Here is a 16,426-nt window from a genome sequence, read left to right on the forward strand (position 1 = left end):
CAGATCGGCCTACTTTAAATTCCCAAACTCGACAGAATGGCCTAGTTTTTAACCCTAAATTCATAGGCCACTCCTAGTATTTCTCCCTAAACTCACCAGAGTGGCCCAGTGTTTATATGACTAAACTCACCAGAGTGGCCTAGTATTTATATCTCTAAACTCACCAGAGTGGCTTAGTATTTATATCTCTAAACTCACCAGAGTGGCCTAGTATCTATATCTCTAAACTCACCAGAGTGGCCTAGTATCTATATCTCTAAACTCACCAGAGTGGCCTAGTATTTATATCTCTAAACTCACCAGAGTGGCCTAGTATTTATATCTCTAAACTCAACAGACTGGCCTAGTATCTATATCTCTAAACTCACCAGAGTGGCCTAGTATCTATATCTCTAAACTCACCAGAGTGGCCTAGTATTTATATCTCTAAACTCAACAGACTGGCCTAGTATCTATATCTCTAAACTCACCAGAGTGGCCTAGTATCTATATCTCTAAACTCACCAGAGTGGCCTAGTATCTATATCTCTAAACTCACCAGAGTGGCCTAGTATTTATATCTCTAAACTCACCAGAGTGGCCTAGTATTTATATCTCTAAACTCACCAGAGTGGCCTAGTATTTATATCTCTAAACTCAACAGACTGGCCTAGTATCTATATCTCTAAACTCAACAGGGTGGCCTAGTTTTTATCCCTGAATTCACAGGCTACTCCTAGTAGTTATCCCTAAACTCACCGGAGTGGCCCAGTGTATATCCCTAAATTCAAGATTTCCGCCCTTGGCCGCAATCTTCTCCATGTCGGTCAGCATCTGTCGCTCTGTCTCAAGGCGTTTGTCATCTATCTCCTCTTGTGTGATTCCTGGAAAGTAGGTCAACATTATTGTACCAAATAAAGGTTTCTTATCCTCACAAGTTTAATTTAATTATGTTTTATGATTCAACAAGCGCATCACACTTTGATGGCTAACATTTGTCAGCTTTGATCTGTCTTCCAAAGAGCTTAACTCTGCAAATATTTTTGGCTGAGTGAAAGGGCTCAACTGTTACAATGGCGTATTTTAATTGGGGACAAAACGAAGCTGCAGGCTTATTTTTCATGGTATCGCCAACATTTAAGTTTCAGCACAATGCCACTAAAGATGACAACTAAGGAATGTGGGATGGGATAAAAGCAATTTGAATAATCATTCGATGCCTTGTCATTATGAGGCTTCAAGTATCATGCAATTCAAAGATTCTCGTATCAAATAACAACTTGGCTAACATAATGAACGCCATGGTAATTAATTTTCTTTGAAGACCTTTTTTATCTTTATTACTTTCTAAAAACCATGACGCCTATAATTCATAATAAGATCTGCAGAAGAAGTTATAATGATGTATATATGATAATTTTAACGGATACATTACAAATCATTATTATTATTATTATTATTATTATTATTATTAAACATCTATTTGACAATAAACAATCTTATTTCAAAGTGACAATAAAATGCTACCATTATTAAGAATACAATCTACACCTTCAGCCAATGAAATGAGATGGCAATTATTAAGAACTAGGCTTAATCAGGAAGAGTTTTAACTTTTGCAGGTGTTAAAAGGTCCACCTACTGCCACTCAGCGTATACACACTCCCTGCACCAGATTTTGCATTGACAATGTATCAGCCAATGATGTACTATTTAAAGAGTTAAAGACAGTTACATGACCTGAATAAATATTTTATGATTAAGAAGAGCTTGTTTGCTATGCTCACTTCACCCATTCTTAATTATTAAAATGTTACTTCATGCCATCTTAATATTACATACTGAACAGAGTTAAATTTATTAACAATCTCATTCTGCTGTGAACAATAAAGCACTAACATTAACTTGACCTGTTTAAGTCATTGCCATGTAATGCCAACAGCAACCATATAAAATGGAACGCCTCTCTAATTTATCTCCATTGACAAATCCTCTCATCAATGCTGAAAAAACCAGCTAATACCGAACATAATGCCAAGTCTCCGATGATTGTAGCTTGTACACTAATCTTCCCAGTCTTACAGAAAAGAACGCAAATTTGATGAACAGCGAACACTCATAATTTTTTCTCCGATTCTCAGCAAATCTTGTCCTAAACAAGATTCCCTTCCTAACTTACGGATCAAACTCCCCAAACAGCTGAATTAGGTCTTCAGTGAAGATTTTTTCTGACAAATTGTGACAAATGGCCCGGAAACGATCTGATTGCTTGAACAAAAAACTTGAAAGCATAAACCAGAAATCTGTAGTTTAAATAAGTCGGCTTTTCCTAACACAGTGGTTTGAACAATTACTGGAATAGAAGACTTCTGAAAGAACATCAATGACACTTAAAGCATGATGGAAAAGATGTGAACAGTTTGGAAACAATAATCACGATTAATAATTCTGTTGTTTTTTCCACCACTCCAGAATTTGAACTGTTTTAATATCATAAATGACATTGCCAGCATGATCTAACATCATTGTTTATTTCTGTTTTGTTACATATTATAACTTATGAAATAATTTTGACATGACATCATAAATTAATTGCTTTTTATATATAATTGTTAGAGCCATGTTTAATCTATCTAGTAGGGCTGTGTATCGTCATTAAACTCACGATACGATATGTTTCACGATACGGAGTACGCGATTCACGATATATCACGATACGCTTATATATATATATATATATTTAATTATTTATGTAGGACTTTAATGTTTGCCTATTTTGTAAATTGTTGAGCATATCCTTACCAAAACTGCATTTTTTAATGTTTTTATTATTTTGTAAATTGTTTGCTATATATATTATTAAATGAATATTATTTGTTAATGATTGCTATTTTCAAATTGTTGATCATATTTTTATTAAATGAAAATTGTTCATTTAGTTTTGCCTCTTTGTTAAATGTTAATTGAGCCTATTATTGTTATTAAATGAGTATTATTTATTTGTCTTTTGTTGTCTTTACTACCGGTAGTATTTCCTTCCGCCATTCTTGACTTTGCAGACGACTGAAAATGTCAAAACAGCGAATGCCACTTCAGCTGCATTTTCGCAAATTATAAGCTAGCTCGCAGATTCTAGTTTTTTCCATACCTTTTGTAAATCAAATTTAAAAAAGAAAATTAAATTGCAATTTTTTTAATAATTTTATTTTCATTTTTCATTTTAGTTTGAAAAATAAACACGGTGTAGATAAGTAAGATGTAACGTATTTTGCTAGCTCTACCTGCTGTTTGCGAAAATGCAGTGAAGTGGCTTTTGCTGTTTCGACAGTAAAAAGTGAAAGTTAACAAATTGATCGTGCAAAGATGTTTGGAAAGTGTTTTAAGCATACAAATCTTAAGTCGAGGTAACGAATCTAACGATACGCGATACACACAAATTTTTACAATGCGATACGATACAGTATATCGTCGGGTACCGAATCGCGATTTCACGATGCACCGATGAATCGTTACAGCCCTACTATCTAGTGCTGTAGATTATAAGTATCTTCCAGACCCGAGCGTAGAGTGTTTTGCGGAAACGAGGTTTACACGAGCGGCTATGGTCAATGCTTTTTCTCCCACCTCAGTTAAACAAAATTCAGGAAAAATGTATTTTTTGCTGGAACTCTTTTGTGCGTAGTGAAAATAAATGCATTTGGATATGTGATAATCCAAAAAAAAGCCAAGGAGTATTTTTTTTATAAATTTTACAAAACTGATTTTATGAAATCCATATTAAATGGCCACTCATTTAATATTCTCTGCATCTTTCTAGCCATACTTGCTCTGTCACGCTTTTGGAAAATTAATCATTATCAGGAATATGAAAACTGACTTGTAAAAAACTATAAAAACTTAGAAATGACAGAGCACTACAAACCACATTTAGCCATTACATTTTCCAAAATAATGAAACAATTCCATTTTTTTTTAAAATTTAAAATCAGAACTTAGAATCATACCTCTTTTGTATCTGAATGCTGAGAGAGAAATACTAATTTAATGACAAAAAGATGGATAAAGTTGTTATTTTCTGAGCAATAATTTTAATGGTCATTATTAATGTTCAGATAATAGCAAGTGTGGAAGAAGATGAAAACTGATATTAGTGTTTACATTAAGAAATGATTATTGAAAATGGTTGAAATGTTGAAAAAAAAATCCATTAATTCTTTTCCAAATAAAGAAGTACGGTAATATCAGATAATAATCATAGACAGTTGAGCCTTCAATTTCAGAATGTCTCGCACAGCTAGCACTTTCATGTTAAAATCATTAATTTCTTGATTTGATTTATATACACCACAGAAAAACACAGTAAATGAAATAGCACGCAATGTAGTAATTAAATAGAAATGTTCATATTCCAATTCTATAATTTCTTCAAACATATAAAAAGTACAACTCCTCAATGAATTTAGGATTTGGCAAATTGAAACATGTGTTATTAGTATATATAAGTTTCAAATGATTAAAGGGTGTGACGGGGCAACAATTTAATATTTAGCTTGCTCTTTTAAATACAAAGAAAAAAGTTCAAAAATTAATAACAACTATAAAACCTTCTTTATAATTACTTTCTCCTTTCCTGTTTTTCTGTTATTCTCAAATAACAAGAATTTTCCTCCTTCTAGCCTGCGCCATAAATTTTCATACTACTGTTATTCTCTCTTTAACTATCAATCAAACATGATCATATATTACGTTTCAAAATACTCTAGGGAAAGCTATTTGCGATTTCTTTCTGTTATAAACGATCCCAGTCTTCTCCATATCAATTACATAGAAACATTAGTTTTCCCCTATTTCTGGAATTGGCAAAAAAGTAAATTCACAGTCAGGCCTAATAATTATTCTGAAAGTCAACTACATCATCATGCATGATTTTTTCAAGACATTTTAATGGGGTTTCATTTGCCTTTCAACATTGAGGACCCCAGCTCAGTCCATGTCAATGGAACCTTTTCATGGACTCTCCCGCCCTTCCCATGAACTCTCCTGACCTTCTCATGGATCCCCAACTTCTCAAGGACTTTCCAGACCTTCCCATGGACTCTCCTGACCTTCTCATGGACTCTCCTGACCTTCTCATGGACTCTCCCGACCTTCTTAAAGACTCTCCAGACATTCTCATGGACTCTCCAGACCTTCATATGGACTCTCCCAACCTTCTCAAGGACTCTCCAGACATTCTCATGGACTGTCCAGTCATACTCAGAGTCTCAAGACCTTCTCATTGACTCTCCTGACCTTCTCATGGACTCTCCAGACCTTCTCATGGACTCTCCAGACATACTCATGGAGTCTCAAGACATACTCATTGACTCTCCAGACATACTCATGGAGTCTCAAGACCTTCTCATTGACTCTCCCGACCTTTTCAAGGACTCTCCAGACATTCTCATGGACTGTCCAGTCATACTCAGAGAGTCTCAAGACCTTCTCATTGGCTCTCCTGACCTTCTCATGGACTCTCAAGACCTTCTCATGGACTCTCCAGACATACTCATGGAGTCTCAAGACCTTCTCATTGACTCTCCAGACATACTCATGGAGTCTCAAGACCTTCTTATTGACTCTCCCGACCTTCTCATTGACTCTCCAGACATACTCATGGAGTCTCAAGACCTTATTGACTCTCCTGACCTTCTCATGGACTCTCCTGAACTCTTCATGGACACTCCAGATATTCTCATGGACGCTCCCGACATTCTCATGGACGCTTCCGACCTTATCATGGACTCTCCATACATTCTCATTAGACGCTTGGGACCTTCTCATGGACTCTTCAGATATTCTCATGGCCCCCCGACCTTCTTATGGAGTCTCCCGACCTTATCAAGGACTCTCCATACATTCTCATTAGACGCTTCGGACCTTCTCATGGACTCTTCAGATATTCTCATGGCCCCCCCGACCTTCTTATGGAGTCTCCCGACCTTATCAAGGAGTCTCCATTCATTCTCATGGACTCTCCGACCTCTTCATGGACACTCCAGATATTCTCATGGACGCTCCCGACATTCTCATGGACGCTTCCGACCTTATCATGGACTCTCCATACATTCTCATTAGACGCTTCGGACCTTCTCATGGACTCTTCAGATATTCTCATGGCCCCCCGACCTTCTCATGGACGCTTCCGACCTTATCAAGGACTCTCCATACATTCTCATTAGACGCTTCGGACCTTCTCATGGACTCTTCAGATATTCTCATGGCCCCCCGACCTTCTTATGGAGTCTCCCGACCTTATCAAGGACTCTCCATACATTCTCATTAGACTCTCCAGGCCTCATGGGCTCTCCCAATGTACACAAGGGAGCCATTTCATCCGGAATTTTCAATGGTGCGGTTTTATTTTTGCAGTGTTTTTTCCCTACCTAATTTGGGGTCCACTATGTACCTTGATCTTTTTTTAAAATGTTCAAAGAAGTTTGTATTACATCAAAACAGCTGCTTATGGACCTTTAAACTTAAAACAATACAATCAAATTAAAGTTGTTCTTCATTATTGACTTTAAATTCATCTAGTAACTGTTTAAATCAAATATAACTGTAACCAAACTAATTGTTATTGTTGTTTTCGTATAATACTTGAGCCACAAGATTAAAGTACACCAACAATAATCACCATGCCGGACAAGTGGGTTTCCTCCGGGTACCCCAGATTAACCCACAACACAAAACCTAACTCTGGTGTATCATCATGCCAATGAGAGTGATTTATATAATAACTTGTTCCACAATCATTGTAAAATAAGTAAGTTTAAACTAAATAGTCAAGTCAAGTAAAAGCAATATATATTAACAGCATGACCAAAGCCCCAAAGAGTATTGTCTTATAAATACTTAAGAAAATAGGCATAATTGTGAGTTTGATTCCCGGTCTGAGGTGAGTTTGATTCCAGTCTGAGGCGAGTTTGATTCCCGGTCTGGGGTGATTTGATACCAGTCTGGGGCGAGTTCGATTCCCTGTCTGAGGGTATTTTGATTCCGGGGTTGGGCAAAGACAAGTTTGGTTTGGGGTCATGAAGCTGACTGATTGGGCATTACGCAAGTACTCTGGGTTTAACCACAAGAGAAAGCATTGAACATCTAGAGCCCTTCAAGCAAATTGTTTTGATCACAACTTAAAACAAACTTTAAAGTTAAATATACACCTCCTATGTTATTATTTTCAGAATTGCTCTCAAATTTCACTTAAGAAACCAAATTAGGACATTTTTCTATGGAATCCACAGTTAAAAGGACCTAATTATCTGTCTAGAAAAGAACAAAATATCCCTCTCCCACGAGAGTCTAACCACTCGACATCGTAATTCACGGAATAAAGTAGCTATTATCACCACAGAACTAGAGACTTCCCCAGTAAATAATGCTGATCCAGTTACAGAAGAGATCTTGATGTCACAACAAGTATCGGGCTTGTATAAGGCCAACTAACCAATTAAAATAGGCCAGCAGATGCATACTCAATTAAATGCTTGTTGCATTACCAAGATAATTAAGGGGGATAACTGTTCAAAATGTTGGAACCAGAGTAATTTTACTTATTTCAGCTAACACTTGCACAAATATAGACTAAATATATCACAATATCTGGTCAGGATTAAACCTAACAGAGGTCTAGTGGTATAGGTGTCCGCCTCTCACCCAAGAAATTTGATCCCCAAAGGGATGCGTATTCTCTTGTCATCCAACACTAACGTTTAAGACAATGAGTAATATGGAGTGAATAATATCAGTCTTCTGTTTTCTTGACAATCGAGACTTCAGTGCCTCCTTAACTTGCCAGCTTAAGTAAATTAGTATAAATGTGAACTTCATTATACCTCGTTTAGCCATCTCCGTCTCGATGAAGTCCAGACAGACCTCGTCTTCGCAGATATCGTATGGCATGTTCCCATCCGCATTAACAGCTAGGACATCAGCACCTCTGTAAAGCAATATTGAATGGTTATTGCTTAAGGGAATAATATTAGTATCAATATTAACAAAACAGGAATGTGGCTGAGTGATTGCCCATGCTCAGGGGCATAACTTGACAAATATTGTTGCCAGGGTTCAGGGCCTTGCTACACGTGTGTGTTTCATGTCTGGCAACATGTGTACCAAGTTTTATTACAACATCTTGAACAATGTTTGAGTTATTGCCACGGTTAAAGTTTTTGCACAAGAACGTCCAAGACAACGACACAGAGACTATCAGATACCTCTTCTTGATTTTTTCGCATAAACAGACAAGAGGAATCGTCACAAAGTCTGGCATTTAAAACAATAGATGATAAATCCTGCAGGTCAAACAAAGCATCCAATTAATTGGGACAATTAAAACATGAGCCACACACATGGGTATCAATCATGTTTGTTAGTTGGCTTTGAAGGGACTCTTCATAGTTTGTAAGATGCACTGTTTACAGATTTTTTTTTATTGCAAATCTATTCAACAAATGTTGATATATATGCGCAAATACTGTCTTTGAAATTCATATTTTTTAAATGCGTTATAGTGAGGAGGCTGTAACGTGATTGGTTGATTGACAACATGTGGTTGTTTTGCTCAAGCAGCTAAAACTTTAGCTGGTAAAGCGCCATTCCATCAATGAATGGCTTACTTTCTATCATAAAAGATACAATTGCATTTACAATTATATTTTATCTGTTTGATGTGTTTTAGATGCATTACCTGGAAAATTATTTTTGATGCCAAAACATGAGCTAGACCTTTCAATCTTCAACATCGGTTTCCCTTGCATTAGATCAAGGGTATTGTATCTGAAAACCTTTTAGCAAAATAGATGCAAGTATAAAAGGTGTAGCACACTTAAGCTTTATTAACACAGATTACTTCATCAGGGGCGTACCAAGATCAGAATTGATGTTGCGGCATGCTCCCCCGCCATTTTTATTCATGCAAGATGTGCTTAGGTGCATTTTCTACAATATCTTGTTATTAAAATCACTCTTTCAAGAGTATGTGATATGCACATAACAAGGCAACTGAGAAAGTGAATAAAGGGTCTAAATTTCGAGGGATCTTGAATTTGTGGATCACCCAACCCACAAAAACCACGAACATTAATGTCCCACAAACATAAATGATTTCATGGTAACTGTTTTCTTAGACATAGAAAAGCAATTGGTTCAAAGTTGGATGCACAACTAGGTCCATGAAGCCCCAATGAAATGTCTTTGCTGATAAACCCAAATCAGAAATAAAACACCCAGTCAAAAATTCTAGCAACAAGTAAAATAAATCTGATCAAAGCAACTTTCAAAAATAAAACTGTTTATCACATTATTCTTTTAACAATTAAATATAATAGATCTGGACAAAGAAACTGCTTGTGCCTAAATTGTGAGTCAGTGAATGGTAAACTGTGCAGCTAATCCACGAGGACATCCTTACTTTATGTTACAACATGCCATTTGTCTTAAAACCATTGTGATATTTTCCAATTCCCTGGAAAAAGCGATTCTATCATTATATACAACTTGTGATGGTAATGCTGATGAAACTGAATAAAAACAACTATAAAGCTGATGAAAACAATTCTGGGTTGATTATAGACAGTGCTAATGATGCAATTTGTATTCATAAGGCCATGGATTATGAGCAACTTGGTAGATGGCTTCAAAATTAGCCAATCCCTAGTTAAAGAAAACAACAGATTGTTTGCTTGGGTCAAAACGTTATTTTTGTTTGTCATGCGAAAGAAATTATGGGTTGAAGTATGATTGTTTAGGGCTTCTCAGTTCTTTTCAGCTCAGTCATTATATGTTTTTTTTATTTGGCTTCACACGATCGGAGTGTTTCTAAAAAAAAGTTCGCTTAAACCTTAAATGGGTGAAAACATCTAAATGCAAATCAGTCCCTAAGAACTTCTCCTATTTTTCCCATAAACAAGCAAAAAGCATATATTAAGTGTCACTTAAAGGAAGCTGTTAATCATTATCAGTGCATACAATATGTAGATTTATGTAAAGAAATAATAACTTATCAATGGTCATTTCCAATGTATGTTAATATACTTCAACTACTCATGTACAACACAAATTTTACTTCTGCTCTACTTTTCTTTTCCTTAAAAAAAAAGAAAATATTCCTACATAATTCCATTGTTTTATATAATACGTTTTTTTAGTTAAAAAAGAGTGCAGATTCTAGTCTAAACTCATTTAAGAATTCATAAAAAAGTCAGCATAGGCTTAAGCTAATTCAAGATTTTTTCAATAAATTCCAGAAATTTAGTTCAACTTAAACTTAAGAGAACTTTAAATTCTATGCACGGAAATATAAAAGGAAACAGATAATTCCATATTTGAAACTGTTTAGAGGATAGGTTTGGTTCAATTGTGTAACTGTTAAAAATAACTTGATTCCAGGGACAAACCAAGAGCCTGGTGGGCCGAGTTGCCAAGAATCCATGTGGCTCCTTTGAGAGATGTTCAATGTTAAGTACCCCCATAAAAATCTCTCCGTAGTAGGTATGAAACTACTCTGTGTTGACGAAACAGACCCAGACATTTTAAGGAGGGTCTCATGTCAAACAGGCTTTGAAGGCAGCGGGAATTCCCCTGCTAGATCTAGATAAGTCAAGATTCTTGGATTTTTGTGATGGCTTGGATTAATTTTGAAGCCAGTCTGAGTCCTCTGAACAGTCCTGTCATTCAACATAGACTTTTCTCAGTAGAACATACTGATACTTGAATGTTGTAAAAACTTTTCTGATGTTTATTTTCATGCTTTCTGTATGATTACTTTGATAGATCACACTTGATTTGTTTCTCGAATTTTCCAAGTAATAGTTATTACTGTACTGTTTTACAATTTATTCGGCTCAACTGTTTAGCAAGGCAAAAAAAGATGATAATTTTCACAATAATTGGTGCAAGTGTCTCTATACCTAAGCCAGCCAGCATGAACAAACAGCTATGTAACCACTTAATAAAACCAATTAATGACTTAATCAAAATTTGGCAGTTGCTTTTGTCAGAGGCTTTCTAAACAGATCAGATCAGAATCCATCCAACATTGCCAGTGTCTCTCACATAATGTATTCCAAGTTTTATTTAAATGACTCATTAATGTTTTTTTGAGTTAAAGCACAGTATAAATTTCTGCATGCTTACCACGACCCTGCTAGCAATAACAACAACAACATCATGGCTATGACAATCGAAAATAGAGTTATCAAAGAATGTGACCCTAAAGCCAGAAATACTGCCTGGATAGGAATAAATTTTTGAAATCAAGTAAAACAAATTGTCAATAATGTAGCAAAACAGATTAAGTTCAGAAGGTTGCTGTGACCTTGAACTTGAAGGTATGAACACGGGTATTGTGTGCCACACATCCACATACCGAGGGCTCAACGCAACACTATTGTAACTGCAATTTTTACAGAATTTAGCTTTTTGGCATTTTTGAGTGTATTTTGTTAAGATGCATTAACTCATAAAATATTTTAGATGTATTCCTAAAATAAGTGTATCTTTAAAAATATTTGCTACCTAATTGTATCTCTGATGTGTTAAATTCCAAATTGCAACACTATTGTAACTCCAGTTACAATAGTGTTGCATAAAAATTATAAACACTTTGAAAAAATGTCACAGTGCAACACAATTGTAACTCTGTTATACTATATCACTATGATGTCATATTGTTTGATTACATCATCAGTTTCTTGGAAAAGAAGCTAAATATAGTAAGTAGATTACAACTTTACAACTCCAAGTATGGAAGAAATCAATAACAGTATGAAGTTTATTTATAGAATTATACAGGGTTGACCATGGCTTTTGGTTGATAATTGCCCCAGTGGAAGAAATAATTATTTTCACTGGGGCAATTATCAACCAAAAGCCATGGTCAACCATTATTATCCTGTATAATACATATGTTTTGTCATTTGTCAATGATTTCAAATGGATTTAAAGAACATGATTTTGTGGAACAATAAAGGATATGCATTATGATTAGCATACGTACAATAGTGACTTAAGTCTTAACGTTTTAAAATTGTAAAATAACAAAATGGTTTTGAATGGCATTAGCTGTGAAAAATAACGAGTGACTGGAAATCACATTAGCAAACCTTTTCGTATGTGTTTTCAGAATAAGCCTGCAATATTCTCATTCTTCAAATATTTCATGTTTTACATTGGCTGTTTTAGTTGTTCACTTCAATTATAAGGTGGGCACAGCCAGGGTCGTCAAGCCTAGGAGCAATTTCATAAGCATCTCGACTTAAATGACCCTAGCCATTCTGCTGGAATAATTAAAAATTCTCAACGAGTAAAGTAAAAAAAAAACGTTTCTACAAAACATTTCCATGCCTCAGTGCTTTATGACCTTTAACGGATGTAAACATCTGGTACAGTTTCGGGTAGTACTCATTACTGAAACAAAATGTTTGCCTACCAAGTATACAGCGGCCATACTTATTAACGTGAAATTGATGTCAGTCTTTACATTCTCGTTCTCATCGGGCAATTATGCAATAATCGTAATAATCTCACAGGTTGGGACGATAATCATTATTACGGGAACGAATTTCTATAGTGAAATGTTACTATTTATAGTAACATGTGTATTATCCTAAGATAAAGGGTAAGAATCATATCACATCATCAGCTTTCACTAAAGTTTGTGTCAATATTGCAATAATGCATAGAAATGTTTGAGAGGCTTGCGCTTTATACAGAAGTGTTTTACTTTTCATATAAACAATTTCTTATTCTAATAATATCTTATGAAATTATGAATTAAATAACAAGAAAAATATTATTATGTTATGTTCATTACAAGGTAAAAATAAACTGATTTCTTTTATTTTTTTAATAGTTGGCTGTACTGTATATGAAGATTAATATGTTTTCATATTAATATGTGTAACCATTCTAAACATTTTCTTTAATTATTTTTTTGTTATATTAATAGTTCAATTTTATTACAGATTTAACTTTAATTATGTGGCCCTGACACCATAGAACCATAATCTATTTAAGTGAATACCATGACATTTTGGTACATGTAGTTCAGGTGTTATATAACATCCCAATGCAATACAACGGAAATTAAAAAAAAAACACTCACTTTTTTAATACCATGGTCCAAATAATTTTATAATTGACCTAATTAGGAAAAATATCATTTAGTAGTGTCCTAAAATGTTAATACAAACAATGTCAACAAATCTGTTATAAGACCCTGATACAAGTCATTTAGTCCGGTCAATTTAATGTTTTTTCATAAAATTTCTTAGAAATATGCCATATTTGCATTCCATCCGATTTGTTAAGGTTCTGTGGGATAATAGAAGTATTTGCTGAAAAATGCTACTTTTTCTGAAAAAAGGGTTTTATCCATAATAACAACATCCTATAAAATATTTAATCCATTTTTTTGTATCTAGGAAACAGATAATATGTTACAAGATTCTAAACACCGGGGACACGCTTCCCATAAAGGATGTGACCGGCAGTGTGTTGCAAACTCAGTAGCTGCCATATGGCAAGGCTACCAGTAGCCTCCTGCAAAGGGGGAGCAGCAAACTATGGACAATCACACATAATTATTTGCAAAAAGGTTATACACAAAATGAAGGAGATTCAATACATGCTGAAGTTGAGAGAGCATCAAAACATGACGGTGTGTATACAAGTGGGTAGTGGGCAGCAATTGTCCGAACTGCATCACATGAAAGGCCATATTTTGTGAAAGAAATGAGTACGACTGACATTTTTGACATTAAACAGGTTGCAAGCAATGTGAAAAACTTTTCAATAAATGAAGATAATGAAAAGGTCAAATACAATGAAATAAGGGCGGTATCATATACCTCAGAGAGGCCAAATAGCTTCTTTTATCAAATAAGCTATATCATGGTCCTCAGAAGGAAGTGAACTTGATTCACAGAGATTATAAGTATCTTCCATGACTGAGAGTGTAAGACGAGGTATACTGAGTTCCCGCAAAACACCCTGCGCGAGGGTCGGGATGAACCTATAATCTTACACGAGCGGCTATGGTAGATACTTATAATCTTTGTGAATCAAATTAACTATTAAACCAAAACAGTACTATGCCACTAGTACAGTGTTCTTTAGAAATTAGAACATATGAAAATTATGAGATCAATTATAGAAGTATAAATCTATTGATTAATTTATTTATATCTAATTATTCATCGTCATATCAACATCGCTATGCTTCATTGTGTATGAAATTTAACAGAAAAAGTACTGTAGTTGCCAACGATGCTGATATTATGATGTATTAGTTTAACATCAGATTATTAATTTGAATGCCTAATTGTGATTTCAGTGTATTCCCCGTTTGCCAAACATAGAGAATAGCATGAGTGTTCGTTCAATAAGGAATTTATTTTTCATTTATTTATTAAAGTTTTCTAAAATTGATTGAAATACCGTAAGCTGTGAAAACTTTCTATCAATTTTTGACAATTCAGTAAACATAACTTAATAAATTTTGTTTAAATGACCACGAATGGGATATTCTATTTATATAATAAATTACATTTCTATGATTTACAGGGCATTTTATGATGGCAACATCATGTTATAAAATATTTTTAAAAAGTCAGATTGTTAAAGCTGCACTCTCACAGATTGAACGTTTTGACAACTTTCATTGAATGCAAGTTATCTAACTTGATAATTTAGGAGGATGGATGGTTGAGTACCATTGTATAAAGTCTCAATGCAATAGCTCAAGTAGTTGCTGAGATATTAACCTATGTGTGCTTGCACGCAAAACCTTAACCAGAATTTCTAAGTTGAATAATAAAGGGCAATTATTTGCATTAAATGCAAACTAGAGTTATCATACCTGGTTAATAATGTAGGTTGGATGGTTGAGTACCATTGTATCGAGTCTCAATGCAATACCTCAAGTAGTTGCTGAGATTTTAACCAATGTGTGCTTGCACGCAAAACCTTAACCAGATTTTCTAAGTCGAATAATAGAGGGCAATTATTTGCATTAAATGCAAACTAGAGGTATCTAACCTGGCCCCAATATCACGAAAATACTTAAGTCAAATCTCAAACTCAATCTCAACTCATTTAACCATATTATACAAAATTTATTGGAAACAAGAATATGTTTTCACATTTTTTTTAAAACGCATTCTTTCATTGAATATGTTGATCAAACCTTTGGTCTCGATTCCAATTGAAAACTTTTTTATTGCCAAAAAATGTACTTGAGTTCAATTCATTGCCTTTTATCAAATACTTGAGTATATATTTTGTTCTAGAATAAGATTTCTTTGAAATATTGTCAAAATCTTTCAATAAGACATTCTATGAGAAAATAGGTTTACAAAAAGTATGAAAACATGCAAGATTTTGAACAACATTATGCTTTAATGTGGTAAAATGAGTTGAGATAGAGATTGAGATTTGACTTAAGTATTTGCGTGATATTGGGGCCGGGTTATTTAAGTAGGTTGGATGGTTGAGTACCATTGTATAAAGTCTCAATGCAATACCTCAAGTCGTTGCTGAGATATTCACCTATGTGTGCTTGCACGCAAAACCTTAACCAAGGGGTGACGCCGATGCCGACGCTTTGGTGAGTAGTATAGCTCTCCTTATTCTTCGAATAGTCGAGCTAAAAACTACAAAGAACTATGAGGAATAAAATGTGTTTTCAGCTATGTTTTAAATTAATATGTAAGCACAACTTAAAAAAATAAAATATCATTGTGTTGCTCTGCAAATTGTAAATATAACTGGAAAACTGGTAAAAAAAGATAAATGCAACACTATTGCAACTTCAGTTACAATTGTGTTGCGTTGAAAAATTAAATGATATTTTCTCATTTTCAGAGGCAACACTATTGTAACTAATATTTATTCAAATATAATAAAAACACAACATTATACTTCAAATTTCTATTTGGATTATTAAATTGATTCTACTTTCAAAGACAAATATACTAAGAATCTTACAAAATATGTATAATACAAAAAAATGTGAAGTTTTTTCAGCCTCCTGTAAAATTTGAAAAAATGAGTTACAATAGTGTTGCGTTGAGCCCTCGATACTATGATGGTCACTTCTACCAACCTTCTATGACAAAGATATGTACTGGCCACAAAGTATCATCAGTTAGGCTTATAAATAGCGGACCAAACTAAGTTGAGAAGGTAGCTGCAACCCTGACCTTGAAGGTATGGACACAAGTCTTGATAGCGGCACATCCTCATGCTATGGTTTATCACTAAATCATTTTAAATCCAACCTTGTATGCGAAGATATGACTAATGTCAGTAAGTCTTATACAGTAAAACATACTTTAGTTTAGAAGGTTGCTGTGACCTTGACCTAGAAGGTTTAAACACAGGTCTTGAGCAGGACACATCCTTA

General features: G+C 34.5%; 1 protein-coding gene across 5 annotated transcripts in view; it reads right to left on the reverse strand.

Moving 5' to 3' along the window:
• LOC128242628 (protein phosphatase 1 regulatory subunit 16A-like) overlaps positions 1-16,426 on the reverse strand; it is a 65,777-nt gene that overhangs the window by 19,573 nt on the left and 29,778 nt on the right. For all 5 annotated transcript variants that reach the window (XM_052959854.1, XM_052959856.1, XM_052959857.1 and 2 more), the window contains exons 5-6: positions 7,857-7,960; positions 739-863 (exon numbers count right to left, since the gene is read on the reverse strand). In XM_052959854.1, the coding sequence (XP_052815814.1) occupies positions 739-863; positions 7,857-7,960 (229 nt within the window). The remainder of the gene's footprint in view (positions 1-738; positions 864-7,856; positions 7,961-16,426) is intronic.

This window comes from Mya arenaria, chromosome 8, assembly GCF_026914265.1.
Source record: "Mya arenaria isolate MELC-2E11 chromosome 8, ASM2691426v1".
Lineage (NCBI taxonomy): Eukaryota > Metazoa > Mollusca > Bivalvia > Myida > Myidae > Mya > Mya arenaria.